Source organism: Pinus tabuliformis, chromosome 4_2, assembly GCF_031772625.1.
Source record: "Pinus tabuliformis cultivar Carrire ecotype Pingquan chromosome 4_2, CPIR1, whole genome shotgun sequence".
In the NCBI taxonomy this organism is placed as follows: Eukaryota; Viridiplantae; Streptophyta; class Pinopsida; order Pinales; family Pinaceae; genus Pinus; species Pinus tabuliformis.
The window spans coordinates 661,127,153-661,147,924 of record NC_142304.1 but is presented as its reverse complement, the minus strand read 5'-3'; the positions used below and the strand labels follow the sequence as shown (position 1 = coordinate 661,147,924).

At 37.3% G+C, this 20,772-nt stretch overlaps 1 protein-coding gene across 5 annotated transcripts in view; it reads right to left on the bottom strand.

The window, feature by feature from the left end:
* The window catches only part of LOC149171143 (NEFA-interacting nuclear protein), a 221,513-nt gene that overhangs the window by 50,140 nt on the left and 150,601 nt on the right, over positions 1-20,772 (bottom strand). For all 5 annotated transcript variants that reach the window (XR_016259011.1, XR_016259012.1, XR_016259013.1 and 2 more), the window contains exon 5: positions 17,871-17,933. Coding sequence is in view for 2 of the 5 variants with exons in the window: in XM_089424031.1 (XP_089280157.1) it covers positions 17,871-17,933 (63 nt within the window). In the remaining 3 variants the exon portion in view is untranslated. The remainder of the gene's footprint in view (positions 1-17,870; positions 17,934-20,772) is intronic.

Sequence of the window (20,772 nt, the reverse complement as noted above, 5' to 3'; positions counted from 1 at the left end):
AGAGGATGCAGCTCTGGCATCTGCGGGAAAGCAGGGGAAGAGGAAGAAGAAGGACCTCTCCAAGGTCAAATGCTTCCACTGTGGGCAATTGGGTCATTATGCGAACCAGTGTCCAAGGGAACAAGGGAGAGGCGTCTGACTCTAAGGCATTGCCACTGAAGGCGGAGAAGGAAGTCGAGGAGGATGACGATTGTGCCATGAGTGCTCATGTACCTCTAGAGAAGAGGTGGGGAGACATCGAGCTGTAGTCAGGAGGACTACAGGCAATGAGGGGCAGGATCCTTGAGCTACCCAACCTCTTGGATTATACCTTGCTACAGCAGCCCCGAAGAGAGAGTAGTAGGACTAGCGGATGTCAGTAGAGATGGATGCGGATGAAGCGCGAAGAGTGCTACAGTGCAGGGGTCCCCAGGCAACGCGAGGCTAGAAGGCTGCAACAATACGAGAGGCACAAGAGTGTTGCACTAGTGCAAGATGGCAGAGAGAGGTGTTCAACGGTGCGAGATGCAGGGAGTTGTTGCAACAACGCAAAGGTCAGTAGAGGGAGCACTTGTTAGCGGCAGAGAGAGCTTCAGCATCGAGAGCGTTTCTAGCCTGACAGGGATGTCAAAAGTTGGGTGGATCAGTTACATACTTCTCAGTAACTGAGTTGCAGTGCATTAGCAGTGTGCAGTAGCACGATGCAGCATGATGAGAGGGGGATGTAGTGCAGATGCAGTGTTGGGAAGATGGACCAGCAGCAACACGAATGTAGAGGGAGCTGTCGTACGAATGCAGCAGTGGCAGCGGGAGGGCCATGGGCAGCAGTGCAGAGGATATTGGGCGGGGAGGCCTAGCATCAACACAGGTACCAGTGCAAGATAATCAGAGTGATGCTCAGTGAGGAGTATTACTAGAGCACAGTCCTCGCTAAGAGGGAGTTGTTGATTTGTGGTAGCATCGGATGTGCTCTAGCCATGAAAATTGGTGGAGAGGCTAAAGCTCATGAGATCTCCAAGACCCAAAAATGGTTTGGACAGATTGTACCCGGTTTGGGAGATATTAAAATAATTAATATTTTAAATGGAGTTCCTAAGTCTAAACTTAAGAAAAATAAAATATTAATGAGTATTAATATAAAACTGGGTTAGAAGGTTCCAAAAGTCATGGATCAAGCCAAATCTAATCCTAGTCGTTGATTAGAGATGTAATCTCGGCATTGAAGGACCAACGAGAAAATTATAAGAAGAGGCTTGAGGGTCAGTTGGAGAACACACCAGAGTGATCAGTGATTCAATTTACTAGAGCGGGGTTTCCTAAGTAAAGTCGAATCAGTGATCAGTAGCGAGGGGCAGTGAGTATTGGGCAGAGAGGCAGAGGCAGTGCCAACAGACCAGCGCAGAGGCAAAGAGCAAGAAGCAGCAGCCAGAGCAAGCCACACAGAGCTCAACAGAGACAGTGCAGAGATCAGAGGGACTGCGTCATCCACACAGAGAGCAACTGGAGTGACGCAGAGGGTCCCAGAGGCTGCGCAGTGCCTTAGAGGGCTGACGCAGAGGGGTTTGGGGCTGACACAAAGGCCAGAAGGGCCAAAACAGTGCTTCAAAGTCGCTGGAGAGGGTTCCCTGGGACAGGTTTTCTGAATACCTGTTTCCGAATAGAGAGGTATTGTTGCCAGTTATTTTTCTCTGTCGAATGCGCCAGTTTAGCACCCAGTTGTACTCAAGGAAATACTGCATAATAATAAACCCTCAGAATCGCTGCACCGGTTATCCCATATTAAGTTTTTCCAAAGAATTTTGTCCAAAAATAACGGTGTCACTTGTGTGTTTGTTTTCTTTCAACTGTTGATTTGTAGATGTTGACACTGTATTGCGTTTATTTCGTTATTTATATGTTTTAAATAACTTCTTCGAATTTAACAAGTAGAAGAAATAAACCAGAAGAATACAGATTAAATTTCTAACGGATAGGCTTAGAAATTTCAACAAGAGCCCTAGAGTATCAGAGTCCTCAAGAAACCAGGTCGGAGCTTGAACTAGATATAGGGTTGGTGCCTCAAAATTGACAAGGTTGGAGCCTTAGAAGTCCAAGTCGGTGCTTGGCACATTACAGGTTGGAGCCTCAAGAATTGAATATTAGTGTCTTCATCTAGGGTTGGAGCCCTACATATATTGTACTTGATTTATTATAAAGAAGAAATTAATAAAAGCATTTATTCTTAATGCTCATTTTGAGTTCCAAATATAAGTGATCTAATTGGTAAAAATAACAATTGAAAAGAAACATTGATTCGCCCTGTTGACCACTACCGGTCAACTACCCATAGCAATACACCCCCTTTTCTTTGCAAAAAGGGTAGCGCTTGATCGACATGTCCGTGCCATTCGACAGTCATCAACAGCTTGATCAATTTATGTTGTAAACCCAGTCTGCATGTATAAATTGTAAATAATCTTAGCAGATATGAGTCATGTACAATGTTCCACCAAGGTTCCGGGACGAGGGGGCGAGGGAGCGAGGGGGCGCGGGAGCGGCCTATGCAAAAGCTCCCCACCATTTTTTAGGAAACGTGGGGGAGCGTCAGCGTCTTAAAAACTTATAAATATAGAATATAATTTATTAATTGAGTCCACTATGACAATTTGGTTTGAATTGAAAGAGTCAAAACATAATGATAAAAAAAGAAATGAAAAAAAAATCCTTTGCTCCTAAAGTTAAAACTGTTTCTATAATCTATTCACTCAACTAATAGTCTAAACTCTAATACCTTCTGCGTTTAGGAAAGAAAAGAATATAATTTAAAATTTTAAACCTATGCTCAATTGTTCTGTAGTCTGCACATAAATGATAAATCTCTCAGCTCTGTCAACGTGCCCTGAATTAGTTACAAACTTTGCTTCAGATCTCTGAAGATGCCACTATTTTGCTCTAAAAGGGAGACCGAGAATCATGACAAGGTCTATTGATAGCAAGTGAATTCAAATGTATAGAAGACCTCGACCATTACAAACTTCCTCTTGCACAGTTTTGTATTGAAGATCAGATCCTAAAGATGTAAGTGATATGCCCAAAATAATAAAATATCCAGACCTTCAACCTCCTTTAAGGCTTTAAAATTAAAACTAGTAACATAATGACTGGCTGGTAAGTTACATCCCATTGAAATCTTGGTTTATAGAGCTGTGTTTTTAATACGAATGCATTTCATCTATGAAATTGAACAGCTTCCGACAAAAGGCCGTCATATGAAAAGTTTTAACTTAAATATATGCCCTTGGTACTAGTTTAGATAGGTTCTAAATAACAATATCGCGTAAGGATCTACAGGAGTCTGGAGATTATACAAACAAGCCAGCAAGTATACACAGGTCCCCATCTTTTGTATTGTTAAAACTTTAAGTTACTATAGCGAAGTTCTAGAGCGAGAGAATTTATTTTTCATGGATTCCACAATAGTACTTGCAAAGGGTCATTACAATATATACACATTGAGAAGTTGCATTCAACTCACACTCTTCAGCACAGTCAAAGTTTGGTTGACAATGCTCTCAGACAGACGCTTTGATGATTGCCCAAACTTCATTCACATGCCCAATGATTCGGAAAGGGCTGTTGTACTGTGCAATGATAAGACCTGCAGAATATATTCAAAATCGAGACAAGGCCGTTATATGAAAACCAGTGTGGCCGTAAACAGTGATTTTCCAAAACCCTAAGTGTTAATTAACTGTTAATTAAAGATTAGGTTCAACGTTTAGTTAATTAAAATGGTTTTTAATGCACTAAAGGTATGCCACGTCCCCCCTCGTCCCCTCTCGTCCCCCCACGTCCCCCCTCGTCCCCCCACGTCCCCACTCGTTCCCCTTTTCGGAAACACCCCCTCAGGAAAGGGAAACGTTCACCTGACACGTCCCCCTGAGTTTCCTCATTTTTGGGAGCGTGGGGAAACGTCCCCTACTCGTCCCCAAGTCCCCGTTCCCCTTTTCGGAAACGCCCCCTTAGGAAAGGGAAACGTCCACCTGACACGTCCCCCTGAGTTTCCTCATTTTTGGGAGCGTGGGGAAACGTCCCCTACTCGTCCCCAAGTCCCCGGAGCGCAGGGGAGTGAGGAAACTAGACCCCTAAGGGGGGGGGCGAGTCCCCGTGGAACACTGGTCATGTATGTAAATTGCCTAGGTGGACATAATTTTCTAAGTGATAATCTACGTTCCAGAAGGTTTTTCGTCTCACCGATCCATGATCGGTAGAGTTTTCCTTCAGCCTAACCCCAAAGCCGGAATGGATTTTGTCATTAGAATCTTAGGAGAATCCTAGTGTGTTAATCTACTAGATTATAGTTGTGTCGCAGAACTGGGTGGTTTTTGAGGGTCTATGTCAAATGAGGTTTCCCCCCCTTGGGATGTAAAGTTGTAAAAGTCATGATGTAAAGTGTCTTGAGGGTTAAGAAATGTTTTAGTCCCCTCATAAGTCCTAAGTCCTAGGTCCTAGGTGATTTTCCCAAAAGCTAAGTTCGAGGATCCATTTAAAAATAAATTAAAAATTAAAAAAAAAAAAATAATAATAATAATAATAATAATAATAAATAAATAAATATAAATAATAATAAAATAAAGTAAAAAACCTAAAAGTAATAAAATAATAATATTTTGAGTAAATAAATGCAGAATTCCAATTTTTTAAATACATGAAAAATTCAACGGATGAGATCAAGAGATATCTTGATCCTCATCGACGGTCAAGATCATTTTGACGTGGATCACTCGAACTAGCTGTTGGGAATTTTTCCTTTAAATAGGGTGCTAGGGGTCATTTGAGAGGGGATCTTGGAGTCTTGTGCTGAAGAAGCTCTCTTGTAAACTTTTTCCGGTGCCAATAAAGAGAAACTTTGGGGTTAAAAATCTTGCTGTTGTTACTCTTCTGAAAATGTTGTAAGATTGTTCTTTTTTTTCTGCATAATTTTATTTTCAGCCATTGATGATAGCTTAATGAAGATTGAACTAGGCACAGGTCTCTTGTCTGATCTTTGGGGTTTGAATAATAGTTTAGATTCTGAAATATAGTGGCAGGTATCTCCATTTGATCGGGGTTTCACTATTGTTTTCTCCTTCTATGTTAATGGTTGATTTTAAGTTGTGCAGGAAATCCTTTTTTCAGATTACTGGGCGTTAGGGGAAGTTCTCCACTGAACCAGCCAACTCCCGAGTTGTGTTTTCTGAAAGAGCCCAGTCAGTTCTTGATCCCGGGCTTATCATTCGAAATATTTTTTATGAATGCATGCAGGGTTTTCTGAAGCGTTTTACATTAAAATTAAATTCTGATAATATTACTGTGATTATTGATAAATCTGGCTTCTTAAGAGCTTTCAGTTTGTAAATACTGTAAATTTTTTGCGAGGTTTAGGGTTTTCAGTTTTTGTTTTATGCACATATCATTTTTGGGTGATTTTTCCTTCCAGGTTGCAGGGTTTCTGAAGATTTCCCAGGTTTATCTGCGCCTTTTCGTTGTCCAAGGGTTTCAATTTCAATTGTTTTTCAGGTCCGGAAGAAATTTTACATCGGTTTCATTGATATCAACTTCTGGGGTTTGGAATATTTTTCCAAGGACTGCAAAATCGTTTTTCAAATCCCCCAGCTATCTTCAGCTGCCAGAAATCTGCATAAAAATAAAACACTTCGATTTTTTTTAAATCGTTGCTCCCTCATCGCTGTCCAGGCCTGCAATCTGCATTCCCCCACTGCCCACATTGTTGCGGCTTCTCTACACTGCCTGGCCAGCCCTCTCTCATTACCAGCTGTTCTCATTCAATCCGTAGCCATTGCTGCCAAACCACGCAGCCCATCCCACAATTGCAACACGCACAACACTCGATTTTCTCTTTCACGCAGGCTCCATTCCCTTCATGCAATGCCCGCAGCCTGCAAACAAACAAACAAAAAGAAAGAAATCCGCGCAGTTCTGGCCTGAGCTGCCTCCAAACCTCTCCACGTACATCGTTGCTCCACTTCTCTCAGCTGTCTATCCCCTACACGCAGCGTCTTCCTAACCTGCGAAAGCTTCACGCTGCTGTAATTTCGGCCTCTGCTCCTCACGCGAACTCTTCGAACCTGCAGCCAGCCCAAAGAAAAAACGATTTTCGATATACATATGGGTAATATAGCATAGGTTTTTCTTTGTTCCTTTTTTTTTATGCGTTGGTAAAATTCAACGTAGGTTGTTTTTTTTGGTTTTTAGCTTTAGTTTCGTTTCATTTTTAGTTTAAGTTTAGATGATTTTAGTGTATTTTGATATGATAGATAAATAAAAAATAAAGTTTTTTAGATTTGATTTAGGTTATTTTTTAATTTAGATTTAAGTCTAGAATTAGACTTTTTTTGGTTTTGTTTTGTTTCATTCATGAAAAATAAAACAAAAAAGTTAAAAGGGCATGAAAATTTTCTTTTAGAATTAGATTAGATTTAATTTTAGTCTGGCTTTTAGTTTAATCTTTCTTTTTTTTTAATTTAGTTAGTTTTGTTTAAAATTTTTTAAAATCATAAAAAATATAAAAAAACTCATAAATTGTTTAAAAAAATAAAAATAAATAAAAAGGTTCTTTCTAGATTTAGTTTTGTTTTAATTTTTAGAATTAGTTTAGTTTAAATTCAAGTATTTTAATTTTTATTTGCTTTAACCTTTTTTTTTAGTTAGATTTTAGTTTAGTTTTTATTTTTATTTTTATTTTTTTTAAATTATTAAAATTTATAAAAAATTTAAAACTTTACAAAATCCAAAAAAATATAAAATATAAAAAGACATAAAAACTCCTTTTATTAGACTTTAGATTTAGTGTAGATTTTAATAATTTTAAGTTTTATTTAGTTTAGTTTAGTTTAGAATAATTTTAAGTTTTATTTTTATTAAGATTTTAGTTTGTTTTATTCTTAGAAAATAAAAAATTAAAATATTTAAAAATTAAAAAATATAAAAATATTTTGAATAAAAAAAAAAAAAAATTGAAAATTTCAGTCTTGGCTCTGGAATTTCTTAGGTTTCATTCTTTTATGCTGAAGCTAAAATTTTGACCTGGGAATTGGTGTTTAATATGATTCAATGTTCTTCTGAGGATTAACTGCATGAATGTGATCCCTGGTTAATATTTTACGTGATTGTTCAAAGCACTTTATCTTTCGAAATTTCAATTGCTGGAGTATCATTTAAGCATTTTCTCACATTTGATAAAAATTATTTTTGTTTGAATGGTTGCTCTACATGGTTTCTATTTCTGCAGCATCTGATAATTAATCATTTAAACATTAAATCCGCGAGGCACTGGTCTATTAAACTTAACAAAATCAATTTAGTGCTTGTTTCTTCGTGTCTCCCAACCCAACTGGTCGACAGTTGGTCTTCATCACCTCATAGGGTCTACCCCCCTTAGCCGCGGGAGACAGGCTTAAACGGAGAGATCGGGGATCAGAGTGACAGCCCCCGGTTTGAGCGTTGTCGTGTCAATTTGTGCGACAACATTTTTTGGCGCCGTTGCCGGGGACAGAGTTTTTTTTGTCCTTGGTTTATTCGACATTCATCTTCTCATTTCTCATCATTCTCTCATCTTTCTCATCTCACGTTTGAGCTGGCAGATTCAGCGTTTTTTGGCGTCATCTCATCTTTTATGCCATTCATTAGCCTGTCAAATGGCCAACATTCTTTGGCGTATTTTGATCTTTTCATCACCTTATCTTTCATCATATCAGCAACTTCTCTTCGATTCATTTCTTGTTTGGGTGGCGACTCCACTCCATTTTCTTATTTTTCCCAGACAAGAAGCCTCCCTCATATCTACTTGTTGGTTGCTTTTTGGATCTTAGAATTAGATTCATTGTTCAAGTGGCGACTCCACTTCTTTCATCTCTTAATTTTCTTGAGCAGAAATCTCTTTCTATCATCCATTTGATCCCTTATTATTCATCATGGATTATTCATTTAAACCATGTCATTTTACTGATAATCTCCATGATTTTCCGAAAGAGGCCATTTCTAAATTATTTTTGTTCTCAGGTGGTGATTTGGTCGCTGTTAGACAGCATTTAAATAGGTTTACTTGTGTAATGATCATATATTGTAGACTTCCTCAATATAATCATGAAGATGTCAAGATGCGTCTATTTGTCCATTCTTTAAAGGGTGACGCTTTGAACTGGTTTAATAGTTGTCCTGAAGATTCTTTCATTTCTTTGCAAGACATTGTCGATGCTTTTAAAGATAGATATGGTGATCCAGATAGCTCGCCCTGTGCCCCTAAAATCGTGCAACAGAATGAAAGTAATCTTATAAAAGGTTCAGCTGTCGAAGAAAGATTTCAAGACAATGCTTCATATCAGAATTTGCCATCCACTTGTAGTGGAAAAGTAGAAACAAATTGTAAAAACAATGTTAACAATGAAAAGGAAGATCATAAGCAAATTATACAAGATCTATTGCTACTGGTAAGAAATATGGAGATAAATCAAACTAATTACGCCAATGATGTGAGAACTTTATGCACTCACCTGGAAAAGCGTAATAGGGAGATGGAGATCATGCAAAATCAACATAGTAAGGAAATTGAAGCCATGAAGATTAATCATGACACAGAAATTAGTTTTATGCAAAGCAAGATGTCAAGCTTAGAGGAAAATATGACGACCATGCAAGCAAATCATAAGAAAGAGATAAACTCTATGCAGCATTGCTTGATGACCATGGAAGAAGACCATGCCAGGGAAATCAGTGCTATAAAGGTTGAACACTCTAGTCAGATAGACGCCATTAAAATACAGCTTCAGAAGTTTCAACAGCGGTCGGAAGATGAAGGAAACCAGGAAACATCAATAGATCAAGAGCCTTCTCATCCACTGCAACAAGCTCCATCTTACTATGAGGAGGTCATTGGTTCGATTGAAAGGTGGTTAATTGAAGGTGATCCAGATAAAATTAAAAACGATAAAGATCAGATGCAAGATGAGGAAAGACATGTCACACATATCTTACATACTTCATCTAAGAGCTATGAAATAGAAAGTTCCACGTCGTCATTAATACAGCCTGCCACAAAGAAAAGGCACAAGAGAAAGAAAACGAAAAGAAGATTTGATGCATCAGACGGCCGCGAGCAGCTTGATTTTCGGATAGGAAAAAGTCCTACCATATGCAGAATTGGACATGGCACATCCGACAAGCAGCCGACAGATTTGCCTGAAAGCAGGCAAATGCTCAGTATACACTATATTGAACACATCTGATGCCATGGGGCATCCTTTGTATTGTATTTCTAACCCTACTCCTTGTCATTTCAGCATTTCATTTCTGTTTTAGATTAGATTTACTTTTCATAGTTAAAGAGCTTCTATCTTTTATGTGCTTAAATGTTATATGATGATTTTTGAATGGACGCTACTTATTTCTGTTGTGTGTTGCGTGGATGCAGATTCTGGATTCTCACATTCCTACAATGCAGCAACGTGTCCCCAAGTAGAGCCAGATGTTGACCACTACCAGTCAACTACCCATAGCAGTACACCCCCTTTTCTTTGCAAAAAGGGTAGCGCTTGATCGACATGTCCGTGCCATTCGACAGTCATCGACAGCTTGATCAATTTATGTTGTAAACCCAGTCTGCATGTATAAATTGTAAATAATCTTAGCAGATATGAGTCATGTATGTAAATTGCCTAGGTGGACCTAATTTTCTAAGTGATAATCTACGTTCCGGAAGGTTTTTCGTCTCACCAATCCGTGATCGGCAGAGTTTTCCTTCAGCCTAACCCCAAAGCCGGAATGGATTTTGTCATTAGAATCTTAGGAGAATCCTAGTGTGTTAATCTGCTAGATTATAGTTGTGTCGCAGAACTAGGTGGTTTTTGAGGGTCTATGTCAAATGGGTTTTCCCCCCTTGGGATGTAAAGTTGTAAAAGTCATGATGTAAAGTGTCTTGAGGGTTAAGAAATGTTTTAGTCCCCTCATAAGTCCTAAGTCTTAGGTCCTAGGTGATTTTCCCAAAAGCTAAGTTCGAGGATCCATTTAAAAATAAATTAAAATTAAAAAAAAAAATAAAATAAAAAATTTAAGAAAAATAATAATAATAATAATAATAATAAAGTAAAAAACCTAAAAGTAATAAAATAATAATATTTTGAGTAAATAAATGCAGAATTTCAATTTTTTAAATACATTAAAAGTTCAACGGATGAGATCAAGAGATATCTTGATCCTCATCGACGGTCGAGATCATTTTGATGTGGATCACTCGAACTAGCTGTTGGGAATTTTTCCTTTAAATAGGGTGCTAGGGGTCATTTGAGAGGGGATCTTGGAGTATTGTGCTAAAGAAGCTCTCTTGTAAACATTTTCTGGTGCCAATAAAAAAAGACTTTGGGGTTAAAAATCTTGCTGGTGTTACTCTTCTGAAAATGTTGTAAAATTGTTCTTTTTTTTTCTGCATAATTTTATTTTCAGCCATTGATGATAGCTTAATGAAGATTGATCTAGGCATAGGTATCTTGTCTGATCTTTGGGGTTTGAATAATAGTTTAGATTCTGAAATATAGTGGCAGGTATCTCCATTTGATCGGGGTTTCACTATTGTTTTCTCTTTCTATGTTAATGGTTGATTTTAAGCTGTGCAGAAAATCCTTTTTTCAGATTACCGGGCGTTAGGGGAAGTTCTCGGCTGAACCAACCATCTCCCGGGTTGTGTTTTCTGAAAGAGCCCAGCCAGTTCTTGATCCCGGGCTTATCATTCGAAATATTTTTTATGAATGCATGCAGGGTTTTCTGAAGCGTTTTACATTAAAATTAAATTTTGATAATATTACTGTGATTATTGATAAATCTGGCTTCTTAAGAGCTTTCAGTTTGTAAATACTGTAAATTTTTTGCGGGGTTTAGGGTTTTCAGTTTTTGTTTTATGCACATATCATTTTTGGGTGATTTTTCCTTCCAGGTTGCAGGGTTTCTGAAGATTTACAAGGTTTATCTGCGTCGTTTCACTGTCCAAGGGTTTCAATTTCAATTGTTTTTCAGGTCCGGAAGAAATTTTACATCGGTTTCATTGGTATCAGCTTCTGGGGTTTGGAATATTTTTCCAAGGACTGCAAAATCGTTTTTCAAATCCCCTAGCTATCTTCAGCTGCCAGAAATCTGCATAAAAATAAAACACTTCAATTTTTTTTAAATTGTTGCTCCCTCATCGTTGTCCAGGACTGCAATCTGCATTCCCCCACTGCCCACGTTGTTGCGGCTTCTCTACACTACCTGGCCAGCCCTCTCTCATTACCAGTTGTTCTCATTCAATCCGTAGCCATTGCTGCCAAACCACGCAGCCCATCCCACAGTTGCAACACGCACAACACTCGATTTTCTCTTTCACGCAGGCTCCATTCCCTTCATGCAATGCCCGCAGCATGCAAACAAACAAACAAAAAGAAAGAAATCCGCGCAGTTATGGCCTGAGCTGCCTCCAAACCTCTCCACGTACATCGCTGCTCCACTTCTCTCAGTTGTCTATCCCCTACACGCAGCGTCTTCCTAACCTGCGAAAGCTTCACGCCGCTGTAATTTCGGCCTCTGCTCCTCACGCGAACTCTTCGAACCTACAGCCAGCCCAAAGAAAAAACGATTTTCGATATACGTATGGGTAATATAGCATAGGTTTTTCTTTGTTCCTTTTTTTTTATGCGTTGGTAAAATTCAGCGTAGGTTGTTTTTTTTGGTTTTTAGCTTTAGTTTCGTTTCATTTTTAGTTTAAGTTTAGATGATTTTAGTGTATTTTGATATGATAGATAAATAAAAAATAAAGTTTTTTAGATTTGATTTAGGTTATTTTTTAATTTAGATTTAAGTTTAGAATTAGACTTTTTTTGGTTTTGTTTTGTTTCATTCATGAAAAATAAAACAAAAAAGTTAAAAAAAGGGCATGAAAATTTTCTTTTAGAATTAGATTAGATTTAATTTTAGTCTGGCTTTTAGTTTAATCTTTCTTTTTTTTTAATTTAGTTAGTTTTGTTTAAAAAAATTTAAAATCATAAAAAAATATAAAAAAACTCATAAATTGTTTAAAAAAATAAAAATAAATAAAAAGGTTCTTTCTAGATTTAGTTTTGTTTTAATTTTTAGAATTAGTTTAGTTTAAATTCAAGTATTTTAATTTTTATTTGCTTTAACCTTTTTTTTTTTGTTAGATTTTAGTTTAGTTTTTATTTTTATTTTTATTTTTTAAAATTATTAAAATTTATAAAAATTTTAAAACTTTACAAAATCCAAAAAAATATAAAATATAAAAAGACATAAAAACTCCTTTTATTAGACTTTAGATTTAGTGTAGATTTTAATAATTTTAAGTTTTATTTAGTTTAGTTTAATTTAGAATAGTTTTAAGTTTTATTTTTATTAAGATTTTAGTTTGTTTTATTCTTAGAAAATAAAAAATAAAATATTTAAAAATTAAAAAATATTTTGAAAAAAAAATAAAAAAATATATATATATATATATATATATATATTTTGAAAATTTCAGTCTTGGCTCTGGAATTTCTTAGGTTTCATTCTTTTATGCTAAGGCTAAAATTTTGACCTGGGAATTGGTGTTTAATATGATTCAATGTTCATCTGAGGATTAACTGCATGAATGTGATCTCTGGTTAATATTTTACGTGATTGTTCAAAGCACTTTATCTTTCGAAATTTCAATTGCTGGAGTATCATTTAAGCATTTTCTCGCATTTGATAAAAATTAATTTTTGTTTGAATGGTTGCTCTACATGGTTTCTATTTCTGCAGCATCTGATAATTAATCGTTTAAACATTAAATCCGCGAGGCACTGGTCTATTAAACTTAACAAAATCAATTTAGTGCTTATTTCTTCGTGTCTCTCAACCCAACTGATCGACAGTTGGTCTTCATCACCTCATAGGGTCTACCCCCCTTAGCCGCGGGAGACAGGCTTAAACGGAGAGATCGGGGATCAGAGTGACAGCTCCCGGTCTGAGCGTTGTCGTGTCAATCTGTGCGACAACACGCCCCCCTCTCAGTATTTCCAACAATTGGTATCAGAAGGTTGATCCTTTGAACACAAATGGCAAAGCCAAGGAAGAAAGCCTCCAATCCTCCTAAAGATGTCTCTTCCTCAACCATGAAAACTGAAGACAATCAAATTGAGTAAGTTCCAGTGTTCAATGGAAATTTTGATGTATGGAAGGTAAAAATGAGAAATTTCTTACTGCCTCAAGGCGTTGGAGTATGGGAATTAGTGACTATTGATAGCATGATGGATGATGAATCCAAGGAGTAAAATACAAGAGCAATGAAGACACTTTTGAGTGGGCTACCAAATTCTATAAAGGCCAATTTGGAAAAATGTTTGTCAGCAAAAGATATATGGGACAAACTTCACGACCTTCACTTAAAAGGAGCGTTGACCATGACCTCTAGTCATGAATATGACGGAAAGCAAGAAGGAAATCCAAAACCCATCAAGGAACTTGAAAATAAGAATGATGAAATCAAGGCCAAAGAAGACCTAGAAGAAGAAGAAAGCAAAGAACCCTTTGAAGAAGATCTCCTGACTAAACTTATCGTTGCCATGGAAGAGATTAACAGTTTGAAAAAGGAAAATGAGGAACTTAAGAAGAATGCGCAAGATGGTGACCAACACAAGACAAGGAAGGAATTTGACCTTTTCAAGCTTCAAGCACAAGAAAGAGATGGGGAGCTCACCAAGCTTAAGGAGGAATTTCATCAAAACAAAATAAATCATCATGAAGAAGCCATATCCATGACAAATCAATTGGATAAGGCAAAGAAAAGGGAAGAAAATTTGTCAAAGCCACCTTGAACAAAGACTCAAGAGTTTAAACAAACTTGAAGCAGAGATTGGTCAATACAAAGAAGAGGTCTCCTCCCTTAGATCTCAACTAGAAGAAGCAAGAAAACAAGCACAAGGAGCTGAGAAGGTGATGGAAGCTTTGGCATTCACAGAAGGACAAGTTGATGAAGCAAAAAAGGAGAGAAACACCATGACATGCCAACTAGAAGAAAAGGATGATTACATCACCAAGTTAAGCTCATAAATCGCTACTCTTAAGGCCCAATCATGTGAAGCAACCAAGATGAAGGAATAAATGGAGATCATACTATCAATGAAGGATGAAGAATGCAAGAAAGTGAAGGAAGAAATTGTCTTTCTTAAAAAGGAAGTTGACTTGCTGAATAAGAACTTGAAAAGTTCTCAAGCCCTAGATGACATCCTAAGTCATCAAAGGTCTCCTCTTGATAAATCAGGTCTTGGCTATGCAGTGAATCCTCAAGCAAGAATGATGCAAACCCAAATGCTTCAAACAACAAGGATGTGAGGAAGCCACGAAGAAATGTTGATACTCCCAGTTCCAGCAAAGACAAGGAGAAGAGTCAAGGCAACTATGGAAGAAATCCTACTCCAAGGAGACTTGCAGAGGGTGTGAAGAATATAAAAAGCAATGAATATCATCAAAGAACACCAAGGCAAAAAGACTTCAGAAGTACATCAAGAAAAACTTCATCTTCCAGGTACCAATGTATATTTCTTGGTTATTGCTATTCTTGTACAAACTTTGGGCACATGGCAAAAGATTGTAGGGCATATAACAAAGCCAAATATAATGGTCCCCGTCAATCTCCTAGAAACAATTTTGCAATAAGAAGTCATGATTTCTCATTCATGAACAAGATGGAGTGCTTCAATTGCCATAACATTGGACATATGGCACGTGATTGTAACTTGACTTGGGTCCCTGAACAAGCTAAAACCATGACAACCAAGCCAAAGAAGAAAGTTACACAAGTATGGAGAAGGAAGCAAACTGAATCCGAAAGTCTCTTGAACACTCTAGCCAACAACACATGTTGTTGATCTAATAAATTCATCCTTGATATTCCAAGTGTTTGATAATGGGACTCTACCAAAGGAGACCATGCATATTGTTAGGGGGAGTTTATGATTCTTAATCATTCTTGCAGAAGCTATTTGTGAATGGGCCCTATGAAATTCTTAATGAGTCACACATGGACAATCATCTTTTGATAGATCATCTCTTGGGAGCAACTCCATTGAAGAACATGATTTCTTACTCATCCGATGGACTATTGTTGAAGGTTTCTTCCACTTGATCACAAGCCATAAATGTTTCTTGTCTAAAGAAGCTAGAGGAGTTTATGCATGCAGGGGGAGTTGGTTCATCACATGAAGAAATGTAAACACATCTATCATGGACCACATTGCCAAAAGGAAGAGCACCATGATAGGGGGAGTAACATACCTATGAATAACTACTATTGATGAAGAAAAGAAGCAGCTTGATAGGGGGAGTACTTGGGCACCTCGTTTTCCATTGATGTCAAAGGGGGAGAGAATGTTGGAAGGGCAAGAATATTGCCATCAATGACAAAGGGGGAGATTGTTAATCAATGTTGTCATTGATGTCAATATGGCATTGGCCGAGATGGAAAATATTCTTGAGATGCCTAATGAATATCATGAAACCCTAGAATGAGATGATAAGGTTGAAGACGATAGATGCCCAGTTCCAGATGAGGATCCCATAACTCTTGTTTGATAAGAATGTCATCAATTAATATGTCAAGTCAATAATGAAGAAGTCTTAAGAAGTGCAAAGTGCCAAGTATTTAGAAGCCCTTGATGACAAATGGAGGACTACATTTGATGATGTCATACTATTGATGAATCACCACAATTGATGATGGCACTTGATGAAGTCTTGATAACATGGTTGGAGATCATTTTATGGTTGGAAGACTATTTTGAAGTTCTCCTAATGATGTTGCACTATGACTACACTAGTATATGATGACATTGTTGATGTGTCATGCTACATGGATGTTGCACTCCTACATAATGACTCTATGATCCTATGATGACATTGATAACAATGAAGAAGCCACGCTGTCCCAAACATTCCTCATGTTGCCCCAAACTTTTTATGCATAAAATTTAAGGAAAGTCTCAAAGAAAAATTATTTTGGACACCTTGGAGGCATCCTTTCAAAATGGATCCTAGACCATCTTAAAGAGGAATTTTTCCTCTTTCTAACGAGCCTTTATTTGCCCCGAAACTCCCAATAGTTTGTGAGATATTGAATTTTTAACTTAAGGAAATTATGCCTAGCAGTGAGCCGACCTACACTCAGTCATATAAGTCGGCCTCACTTCAAATAGACGTGTCCCTTCAATTATAAACGAAATCACTATAAATATAAACCTAAATTCGTCCATTCAAGCTCAAATTTTTTGGTGGAGACAAGACAAGAGGTAGAGAAGAAGCCGCAACCTAGAAAAGCAAGGAAGACAAATTTGTGGAATTGTTCTTGGGTTAAATTTTCCCACAGGTTCGAGCTAGGAGCAGAGAAGTTGTCGTAGTTGTTGTGGTCGAAGCTACCGTAGTTGTCGTGGTTGAAGTTGTCGTAGTTGTCGTGGTCAAAGTTGTCGTAGTTGTCGTGGTCGCAGCGACCGTAGTTGAAGTTGTCGTAGTTGCCGTGGTTGAAGGTGTCATAGTTGTTGTGGTCGAAGTTGTCACAGTTGTCGTAGTTTCTGTGGTTGAAGTTGTCGCAACTGCCGTAGTTTCCGTGGTTGAAGTTACTATGGTCGAAGCTGTCGTAGTTGCCATGGTTGAAGCTACCGTAGTTGTCGTGGTTGAAGTTGTCGTAGTTGTCGTGGTTGAAGCTCCGTGATCGAAGTTGTCGTAGTTGTCGTGGTCGAAGTGTTGATTTATTGGGATTGGACAAATAGAGCTTGTTGAAGTCTTCTCTTAAGAACAAAATAGGGCAGAGTTGGAGAACTTTGTGAAGCAACATATTGAAGATTTGTGGAGATCATCGAAGACCATGACGCATTGAAGCCATCATGAGGTGATCTTGAAGAAGTATTGTTTGGGTAACATGAAGAGCAATGGTGACACCTTCATGTAAAGAACAAGGTTTCCATTGATGATGTGACGTGGAGACTAAGTGAAGTCATAGCTAAAGATTGACAGGGCTTGTTGAAGAAGACATTGGGAGCCGTGAAGTGTAACCAAATATATCTTGACGAAATAAAACAAGGGTTGGAGCCCAAGAGGTTGGAGCCTCTAGAAGACAAGGTTGGAGCCTCTAAAAGACAAGGTTGGTGCCTCAAAATTGACAAGGTTGGCGCCTGGGGAATTGAATATTAGTGTCTTCATCTAGGGTTGGATCCCTACATATATTGTACTTGATTTATTATAAAGAAGAAATTAATAAAAGCATTTATTCTTATTGTTCATTTTGTGTTCTAAATATAAGTGATCTAACTGGTAAAAATAACAATTGAAAATAAACACTGATTCACCCCCCTCTCAGTATTTCCAACAAGAGTTTAATATATAACCTGTAATGCTGCTAAAATGATAAGTAAGAATTGGTGCCAAGGAAGAGAATCTAACAGCAGTTAGTAGAACATTGGTTGAATGTTGTAAATTTCATAAGGAAACAATACATCAAAAATATTTGTGAACAAAACAATGAAACAAAATATTGATTCTATTCACACGTATTTAGGAATCACATAGACATCCTATTCACATGGGCATTTTCTAATCTGGATAAGAGGGTGAAGAGGCATTGCAGTCGAGGAACTCAATCATGAAAGAATATGATATATTTCCTGTCATAACAAAAGGAGATCAGTAATCAATGATCAAGATCATCTATTTTTTATGACTAAGCCATTGCATAGACAAACCATACAAGATACTAGTTAGATCTATCTACCTTCTAAAATAACAAAATACGTCCCCTTTTATTAAATATAATAACCTTGGTGACAAACACTGCAAAAAAAGCAAATAAAAGGAAAGAAGTGTACTCTAAAATCTCGAAGTTGTTGAGCCTCCTCATTTGCCAGTTGTTTTTCCAACTCTCTCTTAGACTGTAGAGAATAAAATAACAGAGTTCTTAGAAACATGAACCAAAAAAATTACTCAATAAAACTAGTCCTTGAATAATTCTCATAACAAATCTCATTTTCAAATTTAACCATATGAATGTTTTTGAGATGATTATGATTTTTACAATAATATTTACCCGAAATAATCCATAAGAGAAAGCATTGAAAATAAGAATTTCAAAAATTTCTATTTTTGCACAATCAATAGAGCATGCTGGATAACAATTTGCAGTGTTCAGAGTTACTTTGTCCTATATCTTAAAATGTAGTTCTGTGATGTGCCTAGGCATAATGTTAAATTCACCATGCCACTTTTGAGAGACTGATAAAATGGAATAAAAGAAAGTTAAACTCGTAGGTCAAAGGAAATTTTGCCCCAACTGAATTCTCACTTTTGTGTTCTTTAAGTGATAAATTCTATTATATTTATTAGTGGTATATGGTGAACTCTGCAATAGCCTACTAACTCTCAACATAATATTATATCAACTAAGCTTTGTAACACTTTAAGGCTAGTTTTATTTTTGCTATTTCCAACAACTAAACTCGGAAAGACCACCATGAAACCTGCTAAATGTAGTTTTGGACTTAGATCCTGTGTTGCCAATTCAAAAAGACCTGGACACACATTCATTGAAGAGTCGAGATTAAAGCATCATGTTCATACACTGTGACCCATAAATCCATTGATAAAGTTAGCACAGTCTAACAGTCATAGTCATATTATGTATTCACAAGATGTTTGAATTAGAAACTGAAGTGACTTAGGGCATAATGTAATAAAGTCGCATGTTAATATAAGGTTAGAACATGTAAACCCACTAACAATGGAGTTTCGGATGTGCAATCCCTTGATTCCAAATAAAAAGCCAAAGAGATCCAATTGTTGGAGAGTTCTGATTAAAGCCTCACTGTCATGTATTGTGATCCATAAATCCATTGATAGAATTAGTAAATATAAGGCCATATCATGTATTTACCAAGAATTAGAATTACGTAATAAATCTATGGCATGCTTTACAACCTAATGTAACAAAGGAAGCGCACTAATCAATGCTAATGGCTTTATAAGGAATCCCATCATGAATGTGGAGAAGCATCCCTTGGGTTTCACCATGAGGTTTTCCTGGAATCCCATCATGAATATGGAGAAGCATCCCTTGGGTTTCCCCACAAGGTTTTCCTTCGGATATATATATATATATATATATATAGTTTTTAATCTACTTCATTTCCCCATGTTTTCACTAGCTTATATATATATATATATATATATATATATATATATAGTTTTTAATCTACTTCATTTCCCCATGTTTTCACTAGCTTATATATATATATATATATATATATATATATATATAAGCTAGTGAAAACATGGGGAAATGAAGTGGGGACCCATGTTTTCACTAGCTATATATATATATATATATAAGCTAGTGAAAACATGGGGAAATGAAGTAGATTAAAAACTATATATATATATATATATCCGAAGGAAAACCTCATGGGGAAACCCAAGGGATGCTTCTCCATATTCATGATGGGATTCCAGGTATATGTATATATTATGAGGCTAGACTTGACAAGATTTTTCTCAAACAAAAAATGGTCAACAAAACAAGAACATGAAAGGGTTGGGCAATGTTGATGTTGTCGATAGAAGAATAACAAATGCCTCCAGATAAGTTGCCAACATGCTAATAGTGAAGAGTTACATTGCAAGGTAGTCACCCCTCTTTCAACACTTAGCTCCCAAAGCATGCTCCTAGAAGAAGTATTCAAGAAATGCCCTTGGGAATGTGCTTCCTGTTACCCACCATTTTATAGGTGATATCCCTAGGGGAAAATTTTCCTCCAAGATGGTCCTTAGCCGGCAGCCCCTTGCAGCCATGAACTAGCTCGTTGTGCCACTTCTCTGCCACCTGAGTCAACCATGTGGTCCCTCATCCATCTGCCATGATCATATGTTTGAAGGTGGGCCTCCCAAACCTAAAGATATGCCTTGTCATTTGGTAATTGAGTATTGTAGTTTGCTTATCATGGACACTTATGGGCATGGATTAATGGGGGGATTCAGCAAAAAGAATGGGCTAAGTCTGTGCTCTTGTCCCCTAGACCCCTTTTGGATGTTAACTTTGGATCCTAGTCTCATGGAATCTCTTTTATTGACCCTTTGGCTTTAGGGATGGTATTTCATGGGAAATCCTGATTTTGGTTGTGTGGTTCCGCTCCCTCATCCACATATATTTCCTCCTTTCCACTCATTATAACCCGATCCATCATTTCTCCCACTTGGGTCCACATTCCTCCTCTGGGTCCACATAGGGTTAGCTTTCCCCTTCCCTTTTCTCACACCTTGGGTCAGGCCTGGGATGATGCCTCGAAGGTTGATACAGCAAAAAAGAAAAGCAAAAGTATAATTGGCCACATTCGACAAGAAAATGTACCACAAAATGCGAAAGATGGTCGGGACAAACACATAAAGAACGTGGGAAAAAGCCAATACGTGAGCTCTACCCCATCATCAAGGTCATCACCCTAGTTCCTATAGTCCCTAGATGAGCCTCCTTTATAATTTATAAACCCATGATTATCCCAACCCCTGATGGGCAATGAACCGCCCTCCCTTAAAAAGGGGTATCCACTGCTACATCTTGTCATGCTCTTACCCCTTGAGCCCCGAGTAGTTAATTAAAGAAAAATCATAAAAAGCAAAACACATATAAAGAAGGGTGGAAAAATCAAGGCTGAAGCACCTCATGTACGACGATTGCTCCCTCCTATACATTATATACCCAAGTGTGGGCTTCCCTTTTAC